The sequence below is a fragment of the Agelaius tricolor genome, unplaced genomic scaffold (assembly GCF_023055355.1).
Source record: "Agelaius tricolor isolate 1412-34295 unplaced genomic scaffold, bAgeTri1.0.p SCAF_5, whole genome shotgun sequence".
Classification (NCBI taxonomy): domain Eukaryota; kingdom Metazoa; phylum Chordata; class Aves; order Passeriformes; family Icteridae; genus Agelaius; species Agelaius tricolor.
In genome coordinates, this window is record NW_027269265.1 from 37,124,297 (window position 1) to 37,151,334 (window position 27,038).

General features: G+C 40.9%; 2 protein-coding genes across 7 annotated transcripts in view; one reads left to right on the top strand and one right to left on the bottom strand.

Annotated features, from left to right (window-relative positions):
• The window catches only part of SPTBN5 (spectrin beta, non-erythrocytic 5), a 90,776-nt gene extending 89,926 nt beyond the window's left edge, over positions 1-850 (top strand). The window contains exon 67 of the mRNA XM_071428375.1: positions 511-850. Coding sequence (XP_071284476.1) covers positions 511-685 — 175 coding nt within the window. The 3' untranslated portion in view covers positions 686-850. The remainder of the gene's footprint in view (positions 1-510) is intronic.
• Positions 851-1,936: 1,086 nt separating this feature from the next.
• Positions 1,937-27,038, bottom strand: part of PLA2G4B (phospholipase A2 group IVB) — a 49,674-nt gene continuing 24,572 nt past the window's right edge. For 2 of the 6 annotated variants that reach the window (XM_071427330.1, XM_071427329.1), the window contains 20 exons: positions 26,224-26,296; positions 25,054-25,230; positions 24,282-24,418; positions 23,450-23,581; positions 22,196-22,254; positions 20,348-20,390; positions 19,097-19,160; positions 18,519-18,646; positions 18,285-18,395; positions 18,038-18,075; positions 17,011-17,146; positions 15,930-16,066; positions 15,440-15,662; positions 14,712-14,829; positions 13,584-13,721; positions 12,305-12,409; positions 11,664-11,849; positions 8,507-8,673; positions 7,797-7,983; positions 1,937-5,597 (listed from right to left, as the gene is read on the bottom strand). In XM_071427330.1, the coding sequence (XP_071283431.1) occupies positions 5,359-5,597; positions 7,797-7,983; positions 8,507-8,673; positions 11,664-11,849; positions 12,305-12,409; positions 13,584-13,721; positions 14,712-14,829; positions 15,440-15,662; positions 15,930-16,066; positions 17,011-17,146; positions 18,038-18,075; positions 18,285-18,395; positions 18,519-18,646; positions 19,097-19,160; positions 20,348-20,390; positions 22,196-22,254; positions 23,450-23,581; positions 24,282-24,418; positions 25,054-25,230; positions 26,224-26,296 (2,598 nt within the window). In that variant the 3' untranslated portion in view covers positions 1,937-5,358. Of the gene's footprint in view, positions 5,598-7,796; positions 7,984-8,506; positions 8,674-11,663; positions 11,850-12,304; positions 12,410-13,583; positions 13,722-14,711; positions 14,830-15,439; positions 15,663-15,929; positions 16,067-17,010; positions 17,147-18,037; positions 18,076-18,284; positions 18,396-18,518; positions 18,647-19,096; positions 19,161-20,347; positions 20,391-22,195; positions 22,255-23,449; positions 23,582-24,281; positions 24,419-25,053; positions 25,661-26,223; positions 26,297-27,038 lie in introns of those variants that run through there. The other 4 variants (XM_071427334.1, XM_071427332.1, XM_071427331.1 and 1 more) reach the window with 3 other exon arrangements.

The window sequence follows — 27,038 nt, forward strand, 5'->3', positions numbered from 1 at the left end:
AGAGACTGCCCTGAGGTCCAACAGTCCTGCTCCTCTGTCACTAATGTCACAAAGGAATGTGGCCAGCAGGAGCAAGGCAGTGATTGTTCCCCTGTACTTGGCACTGGTGAGGCAACACCTTGAGTGCTTTGTTCAGTTCTGGACTGCTCACTTCAAGAAAGTTGGATCATGTCCAGGGGAGAGCAATGACGCTGGAGAAGGGTCTGGAGAACAAGTCCTACCAGGAGAGGCTGAGGGAGCTGGGGCTGTTGAGGCTGGGGAAAGGAGGCTCAGGGGAGACACAGGCAAGGAAAAGGCAGCTACAGCCAAATTCAGAAACTTGGCCTGTTTAAATAATTTTTCTTGCATTTGGAATCTGTACAAACCTTACAGGCTATGATGTGAAATCCTTGTCCCACAGCTGGGCAGACTTTTGATGCTGAGCTAGGCACTTAATGAGTCCTTACATATACAGAGACTTAAACTCCTCTAGATTATACCTGATTTTCTGACGATGCATTTTCTTTGTAGGAGAACACCTTCCTTCAAAATCAAACCAGAGAGAGAGTCTGCAGAATTTTCCAGAGATTTTAAGGAAGATGGACCTACAGTGACACAAGCCACAATCACCACCCTAAGTCTAGAACAAAGTGGAAATAAAACAAAACTGCTTCCCTCTCTACTAAAAGCAGGAACAGAAAAATGACATTTGCCTCAATGAATTGCAGACAATTATACAATTATAACTTAACTCATCCCTCTGGAAATGTATTAATATGTTTTAAGTTAATCATTTCCCTCTGAACTTTTAAAATTATGTATTTAATCTCATAAAATCTTTAAATATAATTAAACAGGATTCCATCTGGTATACTTTTGTGTGTACAACAACTTTGTCATTTGCCATTATTACCCAAGTATTATCTACTCCAAAGTACTAAACCAAAGGGCAGGGGGACCTTTAAGCCAGACTGCTCACATGAAATAATTCTGTGAGACAGGAATGGGGAGCAGTGAGCAGTGCATGAGGTGCATCTGTGAGTTAACTACAGCCATGTGCAAGTAGATCTGCAGATACCAACAGAATAGATTTATGATGCTTGGGTGGTCTGTGCAGCCAAAGATAATGTTATATACTTCCTACAGCACTTTGTGGTCTCCACAATCTTTTTTACAACACATTAACCAACCATACTCTATTTGCCAATTCTTTCTGGATGAAGCTACCAGGAAAAAAAGGTCCTGCAGCATTACTCATTTTTAATGCAATCTGAAACTTAAGTAAGGCATGAACAATCAGTGTTTCAGTGTAAAAGGAGAAGAAAAGTAGGATAGCAAGTAGGAATTCTAGTCCCCAGGCAGCAAGATTCACATGCTAAGGTATGGTGTAATCATAGGGAAGAATACATATTTTTTCCCTCTACTTATCTCTGTTTCTGAGCCAAGGCATCCAATAGGTGAGCTAATAATTTCATTTTTTTGGCTAGTCCATTGCTCTCCTCTGTTTACCGCAGCTGGAGCTGCTGCCTGTCACGAAAAACAAAAGACCCAGCACATCAAAGTAATGGGAAACTGATGCAGTTCATTATTGTTAACCATTTTTAACTGATTAAAAAAAAAAAAAACGAAACACCAAAAACCAAAAACAGATTCAGTATTTTAAACTTACCATGTAATTGAACAAAGATGTGCCTTAGCTGTGGCTCGGTACAGCTGCCCCCTCACCCCCTTTTGCCATTCCACTGAAGAGGGTTTTACCCCAGGAGGTAGATTTTTGTTCCAGGTTCTCCATACCTTTGTAAGCCAGAAGATCTCCCAGATTTCTTCCATTCAGTCTTGAAACCAGTAAAAGCCCTGTGAGGTTCTCAGCAGGCATTTAGCATAGGTAGAGCTTATACACCTGGAAAAAGCCTTGTTTTGTGTTTAAGTGCATAAGGAACTTTCATGGGTCTGGTGCTCTTTTGCAATATTTTATTTTTACTTAATATATTTTTAAATAGTTAAAAGACACAAGCAAGCAATTTCTATGAAGAGCAGGTAATAGTTGTAAGAACAGTCTCATTTCCTTTGTGTTTGAGAGCAGGTAGGAAGCTCTGTATTTTTGGGGGTTTTTCCAGCAAAACGTTCATCAGAGAGCAGTGATCTGGGATGCATTTCGGGTAAGGTTTCTGGCAGGCACGCATCCATCTTCAGTGGTTAAGCAAACACAACACCGGACCAGCAAGGCCTGGTTTATAAGTATGGCACATGTCTTTCTTGGTGAGATGCAGAGAGAGGCAGCTTTCTCCTGCCTGCTTTGGTTTCCGTGCACTCTCTTCAGTCCTAGTCCTACCACAACATGTGGTACTAGGCCAGGCAAGAATGGGGACAAGGAAAAAAACAAAACCACAGCCTCTGAGGAGCAACCACACAAAATTTCAGAGGCCCTCAGACTCCATGTTTACCCTAAAGGGAACAAGGACCAGTCCTGAGCACAAGTCTCTGATCAGCCTTACGCCACTGAAACTACACCTTATATTTCTGTGGTTTGGGGGCAGTGCAAGGCAGCATGCTCTGAACCCGAGCTCAGGAGTGCTTTGAGGGACAACCTGTGCCAGCCACCACTTCCCACAAGCTGCACAGATAAGACTGTGCAAGGTGTAGGTCCCTCCAGCAGCCTCTGTCCTCACAAATGCCCTCCAGGTCCTCCTACTGCACCATCAAACCAGCAACTCCTCTATTCTATGAGAAGTTCCTATGATTCTATGATATTGACTCCTCCAATGTCATAGAATCATAGAATCAATTAGGTTGGAAAAGACCTCTACAACCATCCAGTCCAACTGTTAAACCAGCATTGCCACGTCCACCACTAAACCATGTTCCCATATGCCACACCCACATCATGTTACAAAAACAAAAAGGCAACCAAAATGAAACAAAAAGGCACTCTGATGGGCAATGATACAGCCCTCACATAATTTCAGGCTCTGAAATGCAAAACTATATTTGAAAAAGCTATTATAATTTAAGGCTACAGAGGCACCACATGGGGCACCACGGAAATGAAGGGGCACATGCCTGTCTGTGCCTCTGGCTGCAAAATTAGGCAGCTGTTCCCAACCTGATTTTAAGTGTTGGCAAAATCTCTGGTGATAATTCTCCCAGCAGAGTCACACCACTTTCCCCACCTACAGCTCCCTGCCTCTCACCCTCCCTTTGTAACAGGATTTAACAGTCCCTCAGAACAGTAATTCCCCACCAGCTGTGGGTTACCTGAAAACTTTGTGGTTTTGTGGCTCCTTCACATTTTACTGGGCCTTTCTGTTTGTATTAGCAGCACTATGAATGCACCAAACATGCTCCAATTGTTAGTCTGTGGAGCATTTTGTAAGACCAAAATCAAATTTTCTCAGTGTGGCTGAGCTGCCTCACTGCTGGGTACATGCTGCCAAGGTTCACAAAGGTTACAGATCGTTCTCTGTGGCCCATGGACACAACAGCAATATCTTTTTGCAGCAGCAGAGCTTTCTAGGACCAGCCAGAGGAGCATGGAAATGCTGCACACCCTGTGCATGTGTGTGCACAGAGCCATGTGGGCTTGTATGTGCCACACAGTGCTGGGCCAGGACATGCTGCTCTCCTGAGCAAAGGTAACAGATCCAGCTGGATCAATTCCCAGCTCAAAATGGCTCTTTGTGTTCTGTCTTGCAGCCAGTATCTGATTAGTTGCTAACTTCTCATGATCTGAATCCCGAGGTACAGCTGCATTCCAGCCATTAAGGCTCCTCAGTTCTGGATGTTGCTCCTCAGCTCAGCAAGTAAACATTGTACCAGAAGCATTGCTGAGCCTCAGCCATTGCAGCAGAAGCAGCATTTAGTAGATGCAGGCTTCAGGCAATCAAGTCTTTTGTAAATGCTCTCTCTTTAGAGCTTCAGTATTGTCTGTCTATACCAAAAAGACACACCCCTCTTTCTCATTCTTTGTCTGGTTTTGGATTTCAAGTACAACTAATTCTAGATCTCAAGTAAATTTCCAACACAGAAGAAATATGTAAGATTTTCCTTGGAAGTCCCGATGAATATGCTGTGTTTGGAAAAAATAATTCAGAAGCAGGTCCAAATCCTTCAGTGTGAGGAAGTCTGCAAACTTCCCCAGCTTCTGTGAGGCTCTGTTTTATATTGCTTAGCATCCTTCCCTATGAACTTTTTAATCTAGTGGAGGGCTATAAAGATGTTCCAAGCTTCTAGCTCAAGGCAAAGGCTCTCACTGCATTCCAGAGTAAATGAAAGCCAGGTGTCATTTTCCAAATATTTTCCATGAGCAAGGAGGAAAATGTGTGTCCTATTTTTTTTAAATTTGTGCTCTATTTTATGAAGCACCTATTAAAAATACTTTGCCTGTGATGTTAGGGGTAGAAGACTATAAAGGGAAAAATCTTCTCTGTGTGAAAATACAATGCACTCTGTTCATGAGTTATGTTGTCCTACATTCAGTTTATATCTGTAAGGAGAACCAGCTTACATCTCAGTCATCATCACTAAATTAAATGTACTTGAGTCTATGGTAATTATTCCTCTCAAACTTCTGCCATGAAAAACTTGTTTCAGGCTCTTGACACTTTAATCCAAAAAGGCACTGCTGATATAAATCAATACAATCACATGTGCTTTATGCAGAACTTTTCCTGCAGCCAATGCTCGAAGGAGCTGTGCTCACTCACTGCTGCTACTGCCCTCTCTTTTGAAATGTAACCGCCCCCTTTGTGGTAGTCTGGAACAGCATTTCTGTGCCAAAGTCTTGCAGGGGAATGGAAAAAAGGAATAACTTCTAAATCAGCAAGGGAAATAGGCCAGACAGAGTGCAATTGTCCACACTGCAGTTTGGCTGCTTTTCACATATATATATATATGCCTGACTTCAAAGCTGAGCCCACCAATTCAGTGCAAATTCAAGTTGCTCAGCCTATCTGAAAATCTGGACATCACTGAATGCAAATGGCCAGGACTTGATCTGTAATCAAGTATTGAAAGGACACCAACAATGGGCTCAGGGTTGAAGGGACAGGCTCATACAAAGAACTATCACCACCACCATATACTGTAACATCAAGGAGATCCTGGAGGTCAAGGAGACCTCGAGGAGGTCTCTGACTACCAGGACCCTAATTTCTTAATAAGAAAGACCACATTGTGAGACTCTTGTGGTCTGAAAATGTGGGGGAAGGAGATAAAATAAACCCTTCTGAAAGCTGGGAGCCTGAACATGGCAAGGTCAGAAATGTACAGGTTTGGTCAGTTTTCTGCAAACAATGAACACTGTAATATGTTGTAATATGACTGTGATGTGTTGCAATGTGCTGCCACAGCCTTCAGTGGGGAACAGGGCAAAAACCCAGCTTAGGGGTATCCAGAGTAGCTGGGGAAATTCCCAGTCCTTCTGCTTCTCTTTCGTTCTACAGCACTCCTGATTGCCTGGAGAAGCAGGTCTTTGTTATTGAGGATGTTGTATTTGCTCAGGTTCACAAGTTTATCAAAATTTTCAGAGGAATAAATTAGCCTAATGAGGTAGTATGGTGAGCAGTTGTTCTCCAGATTTACTTTGCCTTCTTCCATCTCTGAGTGACCACGCTTCACTCCTGCAGAGAAAGAGAAAACCACCATAGTGAGATGAATCTGGAGTACAGTGTTGTAGGGGACTGATCTACTTGGCAGGACCCCCTGTTAAAAACAGCCCCCAGGAAATACTGCAAACCCACTCCACAGCTTGAAAGAGCCATTTCTGGTTTGTTTTCCCAGTTACTCTTCCTTTCCCTCCTGCTAAAGCTCAGACCTGGAAATCCCTCAGCAAAGTGGGTCCAAATTCCTCCTTGTCCTGCCCCTGCAGACATCATTCCTAAGCAGCACACCCATGGGTCCACATCCATTCCCAAACGCTGTAAGTCTGATTCTCAGACAAAGACACACACCTTGGAACACTTTTCAAAATCCATTATTGCCCCTGGATTAGTGATGACAAGTGCAGGTCTGCCAGCTAAAGTGAGTGGACAGCCTAGTACACACAAGGAGACCTTGTGATGCCAACCACACAGGACTGCCTGTTATAGAGTGCAGAGGCACCAGAGCATCCTACATCACACTCAAAGCAAACTCCAGCCTGGCCTCAGATTTTGCCTCTTGGAATTCGCAACATCCATACTCTGTTATATCAATGCTTTTGTTTAAAAGGACCCGCTAATTCCCTGCACCGAGGACTTCAGCAGTCTCATATTTATGTTTCTACAAATTTTTTTGCTTCAGTTTTTCGCTGGTTTTTTGCCTATCTCCTTGCAGTCTGAACCAAATATGCCCAAAACACTAATGTAATGTGAGATGAGTTTCAGCAGGGCTGCAAATGGACTGCTGAGATACTCCTAATGATTTCAACCAGAACCTCATGAAAAAGACACAAGAATTGTGTCACCTGCTTTAGACACAGCAGGTCTTAGTCTAACCTAGTGGTTAGACTGAACAGTGTGATCTCAGGGTGCTAGGCACAGACTACCACTAGAAGTGTCTGAATTAAAAATAGCCGATGTTGCTTCACTGGGCCTCACAATACTCAGAGAGATGTATTATCTATGCTGTCCATATCCAGACAAAGCTGCATCCGCCTCAAGCACACCAAAGCACAGTCTGTAACTGCTGCACTGCAAATGGGCACTTCACAGGCTGAGTCTTTTTAGACTGTAAATAGTTAAAAACAAGAAAAATAACTACCCACGTTCCACAAGATGTCTCTCATCCCCCTAGAAACAAAAAAGCTCCACTGTTAAACTTGAGATCCATGAAAGCAGGTTGCCAAGGACCCCCTCCTCCAACCACCCACATCAGTTGCTGGTTGTCAGCTTGATGGATGAATCAGTGACTGCTGAGAGACACACAGGTGAGTGTCAGAGCTCACCAGTTTGGGCCTGGAGCAGAAAACTGGCAACAGCTGCTCTGCTCTGCAGCACCTCATCTATTTTTCATTCAGAGAGATTCCAAAATCTTCACCTGCTTTACCTGCCACCCACAGCTCAACAGTTGGATCTCACCCTACATTGCCATTTGGACCATTTCCAGCCTCCACTGAACAAGCTTAGCTCCCTCTACAGAGTGTCTGCTCTTTTCATCCACTGAGTTTCTAAATGTGATTTTCTTGATTTAGCTCTTACTGTACATATTCACTGAGCATCACTGAATATCAGAGCAGAAAAGTACCTTTACTTTTTGCTGCTATTCCTACCCTTCCCAAATGCTCCCTCAGAGACTTCCATTTTGCTCTGGTCCCAGTATGGGCCCCAATAGAATTTTGGGTAAAGCTGGAAGGAGCTCACCCCTGTCACCTTACTCTCCACCACAGGCAGCCTGGGGAAGACAGGGGTGCAGGGCCAGCTCTGGGGCTGGATGGCCCAAGGGCCAGCTCCTGCTGCTGCTTTCCAGCTCACTAGCAGGTCCTTCAGGAGGCCCTTATCTCCCTGTTCCCACAGCTCTCTGGGCCTTTCTTTACTCTCCCTCATCCCAGTGCCAGAAAAATTCCAGCACTCTGTACATCTCTCTTGGCAGGACATGGCATCAGGCACAAGTGAGGAAGACCTACAGCTCTGCTCCAAGGGACAGTTGACATGAGCCATCTGCCACAGGCAGGGCTGGAGGAGGCAGTGTGGCACTGAGTTGCCCAGGACTGTGTCCTCCATGCTTTTCAAGTGGAGAACAACCAGCAGGAGTATGGAGGCTGCTCTTCTGCCTCCCATCAGGGTACATGTAACACATACCAGGGGTAGAGCACAGTGCACAGTTCTGTTCACTGCATTTACCTGGCTCCTTGAATTCCTTAAAGGTGTCATTCACCAAGGGAAAATGGATTACTATGGGTGCTCTGGGGTCCTCTGCATCCGCAAATATATAACATTCCTTTGGGTTCTTCTCTTCTTCTGGACTTAGCTCCACTTTGGGGAATGGGATATTTTGTATCTTGCAATATTTGTATGTCATCTCTAATTGCTGTGGACACAGAATGCCATGGAGTTAAAGCTCTAAAAAAAGAATCAAGTTTACTCAGGTATCCTGGAATACAATGGCATCTTAACTCATTCCCTAGAAGCACTATGGAATGTGTAGTGCAGTAGAAACACTATGGAATGTGTAGTCCAAAGTAGTCACAGTACAACCTTACTTTCAACCAAGTCAGACAATGACACTTTATTACCCTGTAACATTTTTTACAATCCCAAGTGAATGACCCAAAGTCACACTCAGAATTCATCATGACAGACCAGGAGAGGTCACAGGCATGTCTCCAGCAAACAATTGTTACTGCAATTCCCTGAGGATTATAGGAAGTATATGTTGTAATCCCCTACAGAAAAAGAGCCTAACAGTTTCTATAGTTCCATTCTTGAAGGAAGTTTCTTTCCTCCTTCAAGGTATGGTGATATATGATTAAGATTTAGACAGCCACTTACTTAAAAGTTTTAATAAGACAAGAAGAGTTTTACTCTGCAAAGCACAAAGTTAATTTTCTCACCTTGAACACATGTCCCAAACCATAATCAAGGGATATAATGACATCTACATTCCTCTCTGGCTTGAAAAGTGCTGCACCACTGGTGTTGATGAAGTAGCCAACATCTATCAGACAAAGATACTTCTGCAGCGGTGTCAGATTGTTAGGGAAACCATCCAGCACAGTGTCTGAAAAACATTTTAATATAGTTAGTGGTGCATTTTTAGGAAAGAAAGAGTGAGTAATTCTGTCTGTGCTACATGCTAAGGGCAGCTCCTTGGTTACCCTCCAGACTGGAGTCACCTCTCTCCACAACATGAGCCCACAAACACAGCCTCAGGAGCCTTCAAACTGCACATCTGGACACACCTGGCCTGTTTCCACACTCTCCCAGGCACAGTCACAAAGGCAGGCTGTGGGGCAGCCAGACAGAGGACAGGTGAGACACAGGCTCCACTGACCTCACAGTTGCTCTGGGGAGTCATTTTTCACAGAATATAAACTTCAACAGATTATTTTTTTTTCCCCCTAAGAACTGGGAAAAATGCAAACAACAAAAACAATTTCACAGTGTAGCAACACAGCTAACAAATGCAATACATCATTGCACTTCTGCATTGCTCTTTTTTTGCTTTTGCCTTCTCAGGCTTTGCCTTAAACCCCTCTTTCAGGTAGAAAAGTCTGACTTCAACTTGCTTTCAGTGATGTCATATTAACTATCAGCCACGCTGTAAAAAAATACCACATCATACATACAACATCACCTACCTACAGCTTAAAATACTGCTTGAATTAATTAAACTTCACATTGATGCCAAAAGGGGATTACACCAACTGGTAAGTTGAAATCTAAAGCCAGTTTCTGATAGCTAGACTCCTAATTCTCTGCTAGCAACCTCCCCAGCTTGCCTTGTAGACAGCAAGTCCTTTACTGTTCCTCTAGTGCACTTTCAGTCCCATGGAACAGGGAATATTTTGCCACGGTTTTAACTATCAAAATAGTGGTTTGAGAGTGTTCCTCAAGTTCACAAAATGAGACAGCAAAGCCCAGAGCAGAATACTTGAGCTTCAAATAATTATGTTTAGGCATTTTAAGAAACTGTTGATCACAGAAATACTGTTGCTAAGTTTCAGCATTTCAATTCATTCAATTGCTCTGCTTCCTTGGCCTCATTTTGTAGTGTTGATTTAAACCATGCCGAGTAAATGTCGCTTGTTCCATAGCCTGGAATGTTTCACACCAGCTTGAAGTAATAATTCATAATTTTTCCATTCCCTCCCTGTCAAGTCTTTACAAAATGTGCTTATTTTAGCATTCAAGGCTGCTGAGAATTCAGAGATTCAACTGTAATAAGAGACATTTGCTTGCAGTCCCTCACAGAAGAAACAGAGCACACTTTTTAGTTTTATTTGGCCTGGTGAACATTTTTAGATTAAATTCCATTACCCCTGTTTTCTTATCACAGAGATGGAACTTCGCAGCATTTATTCATGACTGTGTATGTGAACTACAAGTAGACACTTTTCTTGTGAGAATCCCCTCTTTCATCCCACATCCAAATAGAGATTTTCAAGAAATCCTGTCTCAGAAATATCCTTTGAAGCCTGAATGCCACTGAAAAGACATTAAGTTAAATCCAGATTATTAGTTCAATTTCTCATGAAGAAAATTAGGCAAGGAAAGCCTTGTTTTAATATGTCAGATAACCAGAGCTTCAGGGAAGCCTCTAAAACAAAGCTCTATTCTTAAGACTTCATCTACCACAATATTCATTTCTGCACACAGACCTGGCATCTCCTCTTACTCCTAGACATGGATCCATACCTGGGTTTAGCTTGATCTTACACAGGCAGCAAAAAGAAGATGGAAAACCTGATAATTTTTCCCATCCAGACTTTCAGTTTCCCTTTTCCCACTCTGGATTTCATGCTTTCCACATATTTTACATTATTTGTAGAATATCTACCTTGAGATAGTCATTAGTGTTCCTATGCTAACTTACTCGACATCCTCATTGAAATCTGCTTCTACCCATTTGTATTTACAAAATTGTCAGCAAATATAAGGACAGTTATGTTTTTTAACATTTACTGACTGTCAATTTCATCCTTCATCCACCTTCTGAAGCTACTTTCTTGTTCCTTCTCTCCCCCACCCTTCTAAGGTTACTTGTTTTTTCTCCTTCTTTCATTTGTTTTCTTAGTGCAGACCCTTTTAGGACACAGACATTTTGCTTACTGAACATTTTAAAAGAAGATAGCACACTGTGGGCTCTGCCTTAACCCACAGAAATGCACCACCATCTCTCCACATTGTCAGCAAACTGTGTAGCAAGGGCAGAGAGGGACAAAACACGTTGTAACTTGCCTAAAATGCGAGAGAAAATGCAATTTGCCAAAGAGGAGGGCTCAGAGAAGGCAGAGAATGTGTGCTTTCTTGCTGAAGTCAGATTAATCTCAATAATGTGGGGTACTCCCACATTGCTACATGTTCATGGAATATATAAAGATGCTGGGATTATAGGAAGATTTACGATGCAGAAAACCTCAGCTCCATCACCTTGCTATCATTTCACAGACTGTTTCATAGGTTTTGAGATAAAACTATTGCTGCCTGCCTAAAGAGCAAAGGCCATAGAAAATGGCTCTTCAATTTTTAAATCAAGTCTATATATCTGTTCTTTTAACATTTAAAGTCTAAACCTATGTTAACTTTCTGTAGCTGGATTTTGGTGTTTCTGAGGGGTTAAAGATAGGTATCTGGATGGTAAATTCATCAGGCAGAAACACCAAATATATGGAAAACCACATGCTTGCAACTAGTCCTTTCCTTCATCTGATCCACATAATAACCTGCTATTTTATACTTCTGGTGTTCCCTTTGTTTCTTGACCTCAAAAGATTCTGCCCTTCCTAAATCTTTTGACTACTGTACCTATGCAGAATGACAAAATTCCTGTAGAAAAGCACTTCTTGACTCAAATTACAGGTATCTTCTGGAAGTGAAAGAGCAGTCCATGGACTAGTTAATTTTAACCTGTTACCCTAAAGAAACAGATACCGTGAATATAGGTCCAACTCAGCCAATTTCCTGAAACAAATATGAGTTTTCCAAAGTCTAAAAAACAAAATCTGAGATGTTACCTGCACAGTGCAGCTAACTCTTTGTTGCAGTTACCTTTCCATTCAATAAATTTTTTCTGATGGATATAATCCTTGTGAAACTCTAAGCCTCTCAGGAAGTTATGAGACTTTCCCAGCAGTGGACGCTTGGTCATGATGTCCTGAAACATTTCATACAACTTTCCTGACAAGCAAGATGGAGGCTCAATAACAGTAATGTCTTCCTCAGGAGAATGTTTTTCTGAAATAGAGAAGAAACCATGAAATAGAGAAAAAAACAACAGCAATCTGCCCTTGTCAGACACCTCTGCTGGCTAGCTGCCCTTGTTGTCTTCCTGTGGGTCACTCTCATCCCTGTTTCTTGCAGGCTGCTGGAAAACATGTGCACATGACCCATGCCATTCACCAAAGAGATATTTAGTTTTCTTTAAAGCAGGCACAGGTTTTGTGTTTTACTCTTTCAAATGACACACTGGCTTTGTACTTTTGCCCACAAGTAAAAGCCAAGCTTCTTATTTGCAGTAACAGGCAGAGCCATTTAGCAGACCATGAGGAAACTTTAAATGAAAAACATTTGTAATAACATGAAGCATGCCTCTGGGGAAAAGAGAGAAGAGAAAAGGACATAGCAATCGTGATAGAGATTAAAATCATGCTGGAAGATCCACAATGAGGCAACACTTTAGAAAGTCTTACCTATATCTACCATATCTTGGGACCATCGTTCCCAGAATTCATTTGAATTTGAGGACCAGTACAAGCCATCCAGCAAATTCCTAGTAAAGATGTTTGTCCAAAGACCTGCAAGTTAAAACACATGGGAAAAGTACTGCACTACCACATGTTAACCACTGACTATTGTAAATATCCATGCTACACATTATTAGCCCACCCAACCTGACCCCATCATGACACAACTTAAGCAGCAGTTCTCAGAGAGTTCAAACATTGTGGTGTAAGCACTTCAGTGCTAATTCTCAGGAGGTAACTACACACAGAACATTCACTGCATAGTACAGAGTAACAAAATAAGAGGTATCAGTCACCCAAAAGATGTTGTAGAAAGTTTCCTGTGTACTTGTGAGAGAAAGTAGGCTTTGAAAGCATGGTGAAGCCATGTAAGCATAAAGGCCTTCTTTAAACTAATTTATTATTTAAACTGATCTAAGACTCATTTTCTTCCTTCCAGGCATGTTTTGTTTCTGTGGAGTGCAGCTGGTCCAGGTTCAAAATAGAATTGGCTCCATCTGTGAGTCTGCTTTTGGAAAAGAACTATCCTTCCTCATTAAGCTCTATGCCAGGCACTTACATTGAAATTGAATTTCTATCAGACTACACAGTGAGATAAATATGGGGCTTTTATCCTCTACCCTTGTGTTTGGTATCAAAACTAAAACACTTATAAGGATTTAGAATCTGCCTGAGACAGATTGGTTCCTCTACTAGCTGCTTTTTCTTTGCCTTTGGTGGCAAAATGGCCAGTCAAAGTAGTTGTTGGAGGTCAAAAGGCCCTCCTTCATCCTTATGGGCAGAGAAGGTTAGTGACATCCTCAAGCCACAAAGCTCAAGTAGCTCCTGCCTTTGTGACTTGTTCTAGATGACATGTTTTATTCTCAGCTCCTTCCAATTCTACCCCAGTAATGCTTCATCTAGAATTACAGTTTATGAAGTTGAAGAGTTGGAGACTGATCAGGGAAGGAACACTTACTATTTCCTCAACTTGCCTTTTCCACCATCTTGTTTGGTTTAGACAATGGAACAGGAACTATGCTGCAACTTTTCCAAATCTACCCAGGTGAAAAGGGAGGACAGAAGGAAAGAAGATACACAAAGACCAGAAGTGTATGAAAGGGTAAAAAGCCCATTGATTTAAGACCCAAAGCAGAAGTGCTGGCAAGGAGTGTTGTGCCTGTGACTAGCAAAATACCACACTTTCTACAAGGCTGTGATTAACTACATAGCACTGCTATGTCACCTTCCAGATAGCAGATCCGAGATTCTGGCAGCTTCTTCACTCTCCTTCCCATGAAGAACTCGCTGTCAAAATATTCGGAAGGAATGGAGACTCCATATTTTGGTATGGCCACTTCGTAAGGAGAGAAATTTGCCCACTCTACAAAGAATTTACATGAGGCATGTTTGCTGCAATAAAAATAAAACCCCCAAACCTTCCCAAGGATCTTGCTTGTCTCAGCAGCTCTGTACTATCTGCACTTTTGTAGTGCAAGCTCCACTGTCTACTTCCCTAAAAATTGAGATATTATTTACAACCCAAAGGAACCAGCTTTTTCAACTCAGAAAAGCTCTAACATTCGGTTCAAATGCTTAGATATTTATTTCTGTATAAAGATTCTGGGATCACACTTGCCTCTCTAAATCAAGAGCACCAACTGTACTTCATGCAAGAGTTGTGTGAATTGCAAGGAGTGACTGGCATGAAAGCTCTATTAACCCAAAACTGCCAGCCTACAAGATAAAACAAAGCAGCCTGAAGACACATCAACATCACACTAGAAATTACAGTGTGGCATGGATGTGCAGTTTCCTGGCTCAAGCTGTCCTGCACAGGCATTACAGTAGAACAGTAGTTATAAACATAAATAAATATAGGGATTAATTGTTTTTTCTTTCCAGTATCTACCTTTTGTTGAATGTGGCCTGTATCCAGTCAAAGGATGTCATATCACACCCACCACTGCAATCATATTCCACTCCATTCTCATACCCTCATCAGTGCCATATTTAGGAATTGACAATTACATTTCACAGCGCCCCTAGAAACTAAGGAAGCATCAAAGCCATTTTATAGGCATGGCAGGAAAAGATCAGATGATTTGCCCACACTCACTCACAGTGTCTGTTGCAAAAATAGTAGTTCACTGATTTTTAATTAATGTCCTGTTTATGGCTTAGGATGCTATCCAGCAGACATGCTCTTTCTAACCAAGCAGTTTGCAAAAAGACAAACATTTTATTAAAAGATGAATACTGAGTGAGGGCAAGCAACTGATGTATTCCCCCTTTTTTGTCCCCACATAGACACCTCCCTCCAAATCCTCTTTAATCCATACCCAGAATCAGAAGAAACTCCCTGAACACCTACCTCTAAATTTGAAAGTACCAAACTTCTCCTCTTTCACATTGAGGACTGCATAGAAAGGCAGTGGGTTTTGTCCATGCTCCAGTGCCTTGCGCTGGTCTGTGAGTTTGTACTTTCTTGGCTAATCAGTGAGATAAAAAAATCACAGTAAACCTCTGTAAAAGCATAACACTGGCACAATCTACCCAAGTAAAAATTTAAAGATTGATAACAGATATTTTACAACACAGAGGAATCTGTAAGTCACATTTTCGTAAGAGACCTTTTCCTTCATGTTCCTGCACTTTCCTTCCTGGCTGCCTTTTGGGTACCCAGTAACTTCTTCATTAGAATATACAAGTGCCTTGACTGCCTGCATCCCATGGATCTTTATTAAAGTTGAGATTAATATTCACATCAGGACACATTACTCTAACTTTCAAATGTCAAACTAGAAGCAGACTTTAAAAATCTGACTTTTCAGGGAGAGTGGCAGCTGGCAATTCCTCAGTTCTTTCTGGGAGTTTGCCTACTGAAGTCACTAGCTGTTGGGCATCCTAGGACAGAGGCACCTTCAAATGATTATCTACTCTGAAAAATCCTGACTACAAGACCCTCTGTTATAGTTTACAAACCACATTGGGATGGCTCAGTCTCTTTGGATTTATTACACACATTACATCGTGCCCTCCAAGAGTAAGGCTCTAAGGAAAGTGGTGTTTCCCAGATGTGTGGCAAGACCATGTACCTACCCGTTCATGCAAGAACATCTCCTGAACAAGTGACCACAGAGTTGTAAAAGATGGCACATGTCCTGCTTTTGCCCTTTCAGCAAGTTCCTTGTGATAATACTTCAGATGGTCTATAGACATAAGGTTGAGTTTGCATTTTGTCACTTGTTCTTTTACTGCTTTAAGTGGCCCCTCAAGAGACTTCTGTGACCAGTCAGCATGCTCATACAGGTCTGCTAGGGTCCTAAGAAGCAGAAATGTTAGAAAATCATCCATTTATTTAGATGATATTGGAAAATTGATACATTTACACAATTACTTCAATCAATTAAAGAGACTCAGTGAGCCTGATTTTCTTTAAACTGAATTCATAATTGAGAGCCAAGAGTAAGAGCTTCATGAGGGAATTATGTTCACTTGTTAACAATGTAGGTCTGAAACAGATTCATCTCCTACTGTGTGGAAAAGTAGTCACAGTCATTCCAAATCCAATCTCATTTTCTATACGTACCATGTTGAGCCAGAAGCCCCAGTGAGGTAGGTGACACAGTCCAACAGATTTAGCTTCTGAAGAGCTAAGAGGTGGCCAAACATAGCTGACATTGCTCTGAGACCTCCACCTGTTGCCATAACAGCTATTACTGGGACCTGTCCAAAACACAAGGATTATTCTCAGAAAGTTACTCCCTTGCTACTTGGAAAAGTCTAATTACAGCTCTCAGAATTTCTTCAGCAGATTCATTGGAGGACAATGAATTAAATCACCACTTAGCCAATCTTTACCAGTACCCTACTGAAATTAACCTCCAGAGACTCTTAACCTCAATGCTTGGATGAGTTTGAATATGCAGTCATTTTAACCTTCCTTCTTACCTTTGCTCCCTATAATTGGAATTGCAATGATTAAAAGTAGATAATTACACGATTTCATTATAAACAACAACAAATTGCAATAAATGCAGTTAAAATAGATTAAGGAAGTTTTTTGAATGCTGCTGATTCTTTGGACAGTATTCATTTAACAAATACAATTCCAGTAAGATAATAAGTTTTCCCTTAAAAAGTCACCCTGTATCTTGGCGACAAAACATACTTCAGCTTGTTATAAAATGTTCTAATGTTCTTTCTTCACCACAAAAAATATTTACTTATTGTAAGAAGTGTTCTGAGAATGAAGAAAGAAAAAAAGTAAGTCTAAATAAGTGACATTACACTGATTTTATAAGTATTTTTGTGAGGTGAATTTCCAATACTCTTGTTTTCCTATTGGTTTGGGTTGCCTTACTAGGCTGTATCATACACAATGCCTCATGTCTTGCCGACTTGCAGCACCATACTGCTGGAAACTGTGTTTGAAGAGTGGTATTATTACATCCTTGCTTTTGGCCCATTGAAAAGATTGGAGGGATGAATACTTGAGCTGAAATTTTACATGAGTCTGGGGTATGCCACACTGAGAGCCTCTTCTCTGGTGCCATTCAAATCAATGGGTTTGTTAGCAATATGCAAATATTACTCGAAATTTCGAGGGGAGTTGTGTCAATCGTAATTCAGTAGACCCACACCCCATGCTTGAATTCCAAAGCACAGACCTCATGTCCATGTAGATCTCTTTCCAGGTGAAGAACCCTTTTCAGGGCACCAGCAACGACTCTCTTCCTCTTATGCAGGAACTCCTGCTCTCCTTGGCACAGATCGTACCCCAAGCGCACATCTAGTTTTTCTGTGCTGCAACAAATAAATTCAGAGGCACATGATTGGTGTTTAAAATGTATATGGATTTATTTCCAGCAACTGCAATCTAATGAATTCATTAAAAATCCTGATTCTTTGTTCTGATTTTTACAGAAATGTATCTTTCATTTGCAAAGAAATCAACTTCTTTGCTTCTACATAGTCTATTTATTGTTTCAGTGTAAGATTTACTGTCAGCTAAGGTTAATAAATATGCAAAACAAAGAAGGGCTTCTTTGACTTTCAGTAGCTTTGTAAGCCGAATCCTTTCTATTTCTGCTTCGTACGATTTCTCATCAAAGGATGACTTCAACCTAACAAAGTCTTTCATGAGCATTTGTACTGCAGATTTATACAGAAACTGTACAATGAAAAAGATATTAAAATAATTTTTGTTTGTTTCTTGTCTGACACATTATTTTACAATGCAACATTTCATCTTCCCTAGTTTATACCTCTTTGTCTTGATATCACCAGAGCCACAAGTCCATTTTCTTAAGAGAACATGTGCCATTTGGGTAATACATGGACTCTGATGTTTCATTATTTCAAATTCTCTTTTCACTCTGCCTTTTTTCTGTGCCCCTTTTGAAGAAGCCTCTAGTCTTAGTTTTTGATTCTTTAATGCAAAGGATACCCAGTGACTAAGTCCCTCACCGTCTGAAACTCTCACAATTTTTTTGCATCTTGCTGGGACTCTTTTGCCCCAAGGATATTTAGCTTTGAACTGTTGTGGTGACTCTTTAATGATGACAAATATTGTCCCATTTTGCCCCTAGTCTTGTGCATTCCTTATATCTAAATAAAGGATACTCTGTTCTAGATTTCACAGTTCAAAGAGTAATAAAACCTTCAGAGAAAAAAAAAACAAACCAGTCCTCTTACCAAGCATTTAGTTGGAGGTACAACTGTAGTGGTACATTCTGTAAACAAAGAGATGATAGCAGGAACATGAGTGGAGGGAAAAGAGAAGTTTGAATCCAGATTTTCAGTGCCTCCTGAAAAGTCCCACCACTGCCACCCTGCATACTTTTTGGCTGTTGTTTTGGGGTTTGTTTTTTTAAATATTAATGTGTTAAATAGTGAGGGTTATTCTACGCTTCTTTCCAGACACAAATTATGAAACACTTACATGTCTTATGGGAAGGGTTACTTTCACTTTATGTCCAACAGGGAGAAATTTCAGTGGTACTGTTAAGGTGTCACTTAAATTGCTGTTGTCATCTTCCTTATCAGAAACTTTCTATAAAAAACCAAGAATAATAGGTTGTATTCACAGAGCAGAAACAGTGCAGTTCTTTACTGTTTTGGTCACACCAGAAGTAAGCAAGCAGTATGAACAGCAGCAGTGTGTGGTGCCTGTTACCTGCAGCCTGACTTTTAGAACTGGCTCCCAAGCCTTCACGCAGTGGAAGTAGAAAGTATTGGTGTCCTCTGTCGTCTTCTGGGTTCTCTCATGGGATGCAGGCACCGTAAGCACGAGATTTTTGCCCTCTAGTAAAAACAGGTTTGTTTAGAGAATAATACTGCTGTTCAGGCAAAAGAGCTAGCAAAGTTGGCAAACTTTCTGGTGGAGTAATTTTCTGTGGTAGCTCCTCTGTAAACTACCCCACCAGCAAGTCTCCTCCAGCACAGGACCTGGCACTCCTGCCTCTACCCCCATAGCTTGGAGTGCTCCCAGAGTCAGTATCCTCTCTTCCTTCCACCAGCAAGTGGAAGTGTCCAAACTTGATAGCTCCAAGGAAAAGACACAGAAACCAGTCCAGGGCAGTTCAGGGCATTCCAATGCATTGCATTTTATTATTTAGATCATATATCACTACCTATATATAATTTAGAGCATTCTTATTTGTCTCTGTACTCTAAAATGCCTCCCTCTGGGTCTGAATGACTATAATAGGGTTGGTTTGGTCACGTCCGAAGTTCACAGAGAAATTGCCATACCTTTCAAGTATTTCCTACTTTCATTAATGTCCACATGTACTTCCAAGCAGCAAACCTCACGAGACTGTAAAAGAAATGGAAAAGGGTGAAGAAAGCAAATAACATATCTGCTTGCAAATAATGAAACATCATGTAGACAACCACCACCTATAATACTGAGCCAGCTGAACTGCTCTCAGTGCTGGGAGTGATCCAAGAGAAAATTCAGAGCTCAGTATTCCAGGATAGTAGACCAAGTTGTACTGTGTCAGAGTGTCAATACAGTGGTGCATTGTCAGAGGCTGTTAACACATTCAAATTACCCCAAAATCAGGAAACTCTGTACAACACACTGGTGCCCAAACACATATATCTAACAATTATTTAGGAAGGGTGGGTGAAAATACCTGATGATGAGTTTCTGTGTATTGTGGCAGTGATTAGCCTACAAAGCATCTTCTTATTGGCCCTGATGTAGGGAAATCATGAATTTATTCCACCCTACCCTCCACCTGAGTCACTCCAGTTCACCTTTAATAACTCGTGCCAGGACAGTTTTCCAAGTCATTTCAGGAACAATGCATGCCAGTCATTGCAACTCTTGTGCCTCACACAGAAAATGAGGGGGAAAGAATACAATATGTGTTACTTTGCCTCAGGGGTATCAAGGGCTAGCATCTGGGAACCATGACAGGCTTGGAGGAGTTGGCATGAAGTTCTAGGTACTCCTTAGCTGCTGGGCCAGCCCGAGGAGACAGGTAATGTACCGCATGCTGACTACCAACAACACAGAGCTCTGTGTTTCAACAGCTAAAATAACTCTTTATTAAAAAACTCATTTCCCAAAAAGCTGTTACATTAGATACCCTTCCAGTCATAAGCACACTGAATACCTACTATTGTCTTCTACAGACCTTTTATAACCTTTGTTTTTCCTGCCAAGTGCCATGCTGGGTTACGACAAACACAATCAGTTTTCACTTTGAACACCAATAAATATGGGGTTCTGCAAGAGTAACAAACCACAGCTTGGCAACATATTGACATCTGTAATAGCTGAGGACTTTAAGGACTCACAGCTGCTGGGTTTTTTTCTGGAGAGGGCAACAGTTGAGCTGTAACACAAGGGCACTGTCCCATAATTCTGACTTTAAATGTTTAATGTTCTTATCTATCATGGTAGGTTGTGTTCTTTCTACAAAATGGGGGGAAGAGGAGAGGACCAAAATGAAGCAGATGTCACTCCAAGATAAATTCTTATGTGAACCTTACCACTAGGACATCATTGGTAATGAGATGCTCTGGAGGGCCAGGACTGAAAAGATAAAAACAAGTAAGAAATAAAAAAACCTGTGTGAATAGATGGATTTGGTGTGTTTTGTTTAGTTTTTTTAAATAGCAGTTATATGACCTTTCCCACTTGAATATAGGTAAGTTATCACAATTTGTTTTCTAAAAGGCAAAATACATGATCCTGTGCTAAGCATGTGAACCAAAATACAGCAGCCAAACAAAAAGACAGACAGAAAAGCTCATAAAAATCCTAATGCTTAAAACTATGTGCTAAGTTACAGCAGAACAAAGGCATATTGGTATATGTGGAATCATGTCCCACTATTAATAAGTGACCATATGACTTGGGGAAAGCAAAGACTACTATTAATGTGTTCTGCAAACATTTATTAGGAAAGACATTTCTGACTAGTTCATATTATTACTTATGGCTGATCACAAATGAATGGCAAATAAGAATTAGCTCCCACTGTGCCATATATGTATAACTGCAAAACACAGAGGTGAGCAATAAAAAGTCTTTGTCCCAGATATTTTACCTTTTAAGACCTTGGTCTGTCATTGAATGGATGTGGTTATTTAATTACATGAGTATTCTGTAGAGTCTACTAAGACCATCTTTCACTAAGGCAAATATTCCAACACCTCTATGTTACACACATTCATAAATGCTTTCATATACCTGAGAGAGCCACTGAAATTATGTAGTACATAACCTTTGTGTGTCCAGGTTATTTCACCAAACACCATTTCCAGGCTTAAAACTTCTATTTCAACTGTAAAATGTATTTAAATAACTAGGTTTGATTCCTAAGGATGGTCATCGTCCAAATGCCTTATAACTTGAATGGAGAAAGACGCTCCTCTTATTTCTAGTCTGAATCCAGTTCCCAAGCACTGCTTCTCATTCTGACCTTTCTTGTCTCAGACTGTGACTGCTTCCACAGTTGCAGGAGATGATTACCATCATCATATATGATACCATCTCTAAAGGCAGCTCTCACAGGTAAATTAAATACATTTTGAGTTTCACTGTGGGAGAAATTAACCAAGAACACAATTTTTTTTTTCTGCAGTTTCCTCATGTTTAAGAATAAGAAGTCTTATTTGTCTTACTTACAGTTCCTTTTCCTGATCACACAAGTTAGCCAGTTTTCACTGGACTACTTTTTTTTTCTTTTGGTTTTTTTTTTTTTGGCTAATGCTAAACTCAAGTATTTCAGAATGTGTAGTTTAGGGTGTTCTCTTCAACCAAGCCTGTGATAGAATTTAAAAGACAGATAAAGTTTATCTTATGGGACTTGTTCTCCTGCAGACAATGCTGATTACCACTTTGAGGGGGATGGTCTTATTTTCATTATTTGTTGATTTTATGTTATTTCAGTTTAGCTAAGCTATTGCTAAATGGGTGACTTTTCTGGTACTGTCTACCTAACTCCATGTATACATTGTTATAATAATACAAGACAAGTTTTATGATCTCTCAGAAATTCCACAATGTTCTAGGCATTGTTCAATTAATAACAACAATTTGAAGAGCACTCATGTTAAGTTTCACATCCATCTTGTGTAAAAGTTATCACATTGTGACAATTTTATTACCATCTCTGGGATCTAGATATACATATTCAACAAAAGTTTAAGATTTGTATGAAATATACTGAAAGGTGGAATTAGCTAAAAAAGGTAAAAAAAAAAAAGTTTTACACTGTAATTTAGGTTTACTGCTGGGGGAAAGAGCTGGAAGAAGTTTCTAAGTTTCTCATCCTCAGAGGTATCATTACTCCCTGGCAGATCTATACCTTTTAGCTTTGGAGTTTTACTCACACTCTTTCCATCCAGAATTCCACTTCCAAACTTTCCCATTTCTTAAAGCACCTCTCTGTCTAAAAAGAAATGGGTAAAACAAATATAGATTATTGAAGGCTGCAAGAATTTGGCAGCACAGATACACCTAAAAAGCACTTCAAGGCCTGACATCTCTTCTGTTAATAATACCAAAAAAAGTTTGGTTTTGTGTCTTTCCAAAGCAGAAATTGCCACAGAAACCACAGACTTGTGAAAGTCTGGCACATAAGATTAATAATCTCCCATTGTGTGATATGTAGAATTATACATATTTCCCTCTCTGATTGAGAGGGAGAGCTGGATTGAAAAGGAAATATGATGGCTCTCTGCAAGATAATGTGCATGGGGGAAAGGCATCAAAGCCCAGCAAGAAATGTCACTAAGACCAGAGACATTTTCACATACAAACCATTTAAAGCACATTTGAGCTGAATCCAGAAGAGACAAACTGGGCAAGTGACTGAAGTGGTTATTGAATCATTGTATTTCCCAGTGACTCACCCACTGGCTGAGAAGTGCACAGCACCAGCCAGCAGGGTCACAAGGAAAATCCATGTTAACAGCTTTCAGCATGTGGGAAGTAGCTGTTTTTATGGGCTGTCTCCCTCCTGTAATGAGTGTGTAGCAACACCTCAGCAATAGCTCAGACAAGCCCGGGAGTTGTCAGAGACCTATCCCAGCTTTGTTTACTGGACAACTCTCTTTCATGGTCTCCTTAATAAAATACCAAAGGTGTTAGCAGGACAGACGTTCCTTTACTATGGGCTAGAGAAATCTGAATCAACTAGGAGGAAACCAGCATGAACACCAACGGGGAAAAAAGCCTGAAAGAACCATTTAGTTCAAGTGATGAGTGAATTGTTTTCATCTTTTTAATAAATAAGTTGCCATTTATGAAGAAATTTCCCCCAAGCATGGCAAAAGTGGGATAAAGCTGAAAGGTAAGCAAGTATTTTGTCAGATTCTAAAAGATACAAAATTATTATTTGCAAATGCTTCCTGTTAAAATATGTTGCCCTCAGATATCATGAGACAGAAGCAGCTTCATTTTCTGAATTTGTAAAAAGAAATTCATGAAGTCACAAAAATAAAGCAAAACTATATCTGTTTTGATGAGGTATTGATAATGATATATAAGGCTACCTGTTCATGAAGATCCAAACCCTACCTAACATGGAAGACAATGTGGACAATGAGGTCTTGTCAATCTCTCCCTGTGTTTTCAGCCCTTACCTCTGGTTTCAAAGCAAAAATCTCGCGGATTGTCTCCCCAGGTCTGATTCTAGCAACATTAAAAAGAACTGTGAACTGCATGTCATCTTTGGTGAGTGCATCTTCATCACACACTGCCAATTCTAAAATATTCTGGTAGTAGAAAAAATAAGTAAGAACACTTATTGAGCTTCTGTTAGGCAGAAACAAAAAAATTATTATAGAAAAAAAATCAGTATAAATTATTTTTGCAACCATTTCACTAGCAGAGCAGTAAGAATAAAAAAGCATGTCCTTTTCTTCAGTAGTCTGCTAATGTAAAATATTATTACACCCAGTCTTGGGAAACTTGTGAAATAGAAAACAACTACTCATAACAGAGGTTCCCGCTCTCCTGAGACAGAAAAGATGCCAGTGCTCTGCACCCCACTGATAACCCACCCAAAGAACAGACTTAGTTTCTTCATTCCCAAAGTTCTCCAAATTCCACAATTTGGGGAAGGATTAAATTTATTGTCAACACTACAGCAACTTCTCTACTCTTCCCTTAGAACCAGTGGAGAGAAAGCTCTTTCAAAGTTAGCCATGCCAATATAGTACCGAAGTATGCCACAGTAGTGCTTATTTTACTCAGGTGACAACAAAGGGAGTCTGGACTAGCTTAGATACAGGCATTTACATCAGCAATGTCTGTAAACAGCTGAGCAAAGTACTGCTTCTTCTGTCTACTGTTCTGTGCAAACCAGTCTGTTAAGCAAGCATTTTCTTAAGTTATTTAGCATAGAGAATCAACATGGTATCTACTGAGGATTCTGAGCTATTCAAATTGGTGAAAATTCTATTTTTTTACTACCTCAACTTCTCTCTGGATCCTAAAGTAGAAAGTCTCATTCCAGACAGGGTTGTCAGAATTCCTGATGGTTTTGGTCTGAAGCTTTCCAGGTGAAGCAGATGGCAGCCACAAGCGTACATAGCAGTCTGATGCTGTCACTGCAGCAGAGAAAAATTAAAAACCTGATGCCAATGTTATAGAGGAACTGTAGGGCTAGGCCACAATCCTGGAGATTAATAAATATTACTACTTTTTTTTTTAATTAGTAAAGAGATCACCATTTGGAAACAACCAAGGAAAACCATCTAATTACTGAGTAACTACAAACTGCAAATGTACACATGCACACACAAGGTATACTAAGAACCACGTTTCCCATGTGAAGAGAAAGAGGAAAGTGGACTATGCTCACTGACCATTCCTCAGGCATAGTCCTTACAATTCCAGTCCATGATGTTAAAAAGTTAAACTGAAACTACAGCTGGTTCCACAAAGGGCTGTTAGGATGATTACAGGAAAGAAGAATGCATATTACAGCAAGATCAGAGTCTGGCTTGCTCAGTTGAGTCACACAAGCATGAGGAGGGGACATAATGGCTGTCGAGAGGTGTTAGGCACTAGGTAGGATGATCTGTTGCAGCTCAAGACCAGCATGGGCCCAAGAACTGGAGGGCACAAGCAAGTTGGAAATCTTCATTTCACTTCCATCCTATATCTATTCCTTATGGTTAGTGCAGGCAGTGCCTTGAGCAGCCATCCTTTGGGGAGAGCCAGGGTGGGGAAGCGCATTTACTTTGTGAGGCTTGGCAACGGTGTGAAAGGAAATCTCCCAGATGATGTCTTTCAGAGCTGGAGTCAGGACTTGACGGAAGATTTCCACTGCAGCCCGAGATGCCTAAATACTTCAGACTGGTATCAAGCAGTGAATAACATTGCCCCGCAAGGTTTTGGCACGAAAGCGGAACTGTCCCTTCAATAGAGTAGATAGAAGAGGTCATTGAAACTCAGAAATACAGGCCTTGTCACACTAACACCTTTCTAGTGTCCACCTCTGGATGATGCTACGTGGCACTTGCCACTGGAGAACAGGAAGTTTTTGGCAGGCAGTTATTCAACCAACAGGGGATTCACCACTCCCTCTGGTCTCCCTCACATCCAGGCTTGGTCCTACATGGCAAGGCATGGATGGTCTCAGCTGTAACTCGAGTAAATCATTGCAAAGCGATGGGGTTTTTTTTGCTGAGTCATTTTTCACTAGAGGAATACACAGGCCAGAAGTTTCAAAACTGACAAAAGGCAGCTCAATGCCTGTCCTAACTGAGGAACTCATTGGAGACCTCTGCAAAAATGGCAGCTGAATAGCTGGTCCACAGCACACCTGGAGTAGGAGGCATAGGAGGCTGTGAAGGGGAGATAATGAATTAAGACACTTGAACACAAAAGTACACAGCAAAGTCTGTTTTGCCTGCATGCTCAGCATGGGCTTAGAACTGGATCTGCAGAGGTCGTCCTTAAACAAAACTATCAATATAGTTTATTGTGACTGGTCAACAAATATCCTGAAAGATAAAGTATTTTAGAAGGCTTGAAATTCTCTAATTTATGTGTGATTATTGTGTATAATTGGTACATTTCAATAAAAGGTCCCTAAATTCACAGCCTGCGTGGCAAAATTCCTGCCCATGGAGATTCATAGATTTCAGTGTCCTAATGAAGTCTACCTTCCCTTCTTGGCCCAGAATATTAATCTGGGTGTCTTGTTTTTCACCAGTTCCCTGAAATGCCACTAGAGATGTACTCCAATCTAATGATACCTGAGACATTTGATCTAATTATAGCCCTGGCATTAGTATTTATATTGCTGTGCTTTGCATACGTTGCTTGCATACCTTCAGAACTAAAGAATATTGCTCACTGTGTAAACTCTGCAGGTGACTAAAAACACAATCAAACCACAACTCACACAGGTCTCTTGACTTGATGTTCTTAGCTTGTATGATTCTTACAGAAAGCATGTGGATGGGGCAAAACTTCATCTGCAGAGAAAACAAATGCAATAATTTGATCAGCTCAGAATGCAAAAAACAAGATGTATTTTGAACAGTACAGGGGACAGTCTGCCCATATCTGTTTGAAGTGAGGTGACCACCTTCAAGTGGCAGTACACCACACTGAGATGAAAACACAGCAGCACACTGGGCTGTTTGCTAAGGAGCTCGAGGAAATGAAGACAGAGAGACAACACAGGCTCAGACAGTGGTATGGAAAGCTTTCTTTGTCACCCCAGAGGCACTTGCTTTCAGGCAACTTGATGTGTGTATGTCCATAGTGATGGTTGTACTGACAGCACCCCAAGGGTCCTGTGCCACCCATAGCTCAGAATGCGGCTTTTGGAAGGGGATATTAGGAATTGCAGCTGCCTGCCTAGGTCATGGCACAGCTGACCTACCTAGGCTAGGACATGGTACTTACCAAAATATGCTATAAACATCTGACTTTTTATCTGAGCTAAGATTAAATTTCTGTGATGCTTGTAAATAGGGCAAGCTCACCAAGTGGCCCTGCTGACTTTGAGGGATCAGACCACAGGCCCAGCAGAGACCCTTCAGACAAAATAAAAAGTGCTCTGCTTTGCAGGTATGATATCACAGAATTCCATATCATTATGCATCCCGAAAATACATAATGGGAATGGAAGCAGTTGCCTTCCAGACATGAGATTTATTTCTATCACAGGCAGGCTATCATTTTAACACTACTTCAAGTTACTTGTTCCTA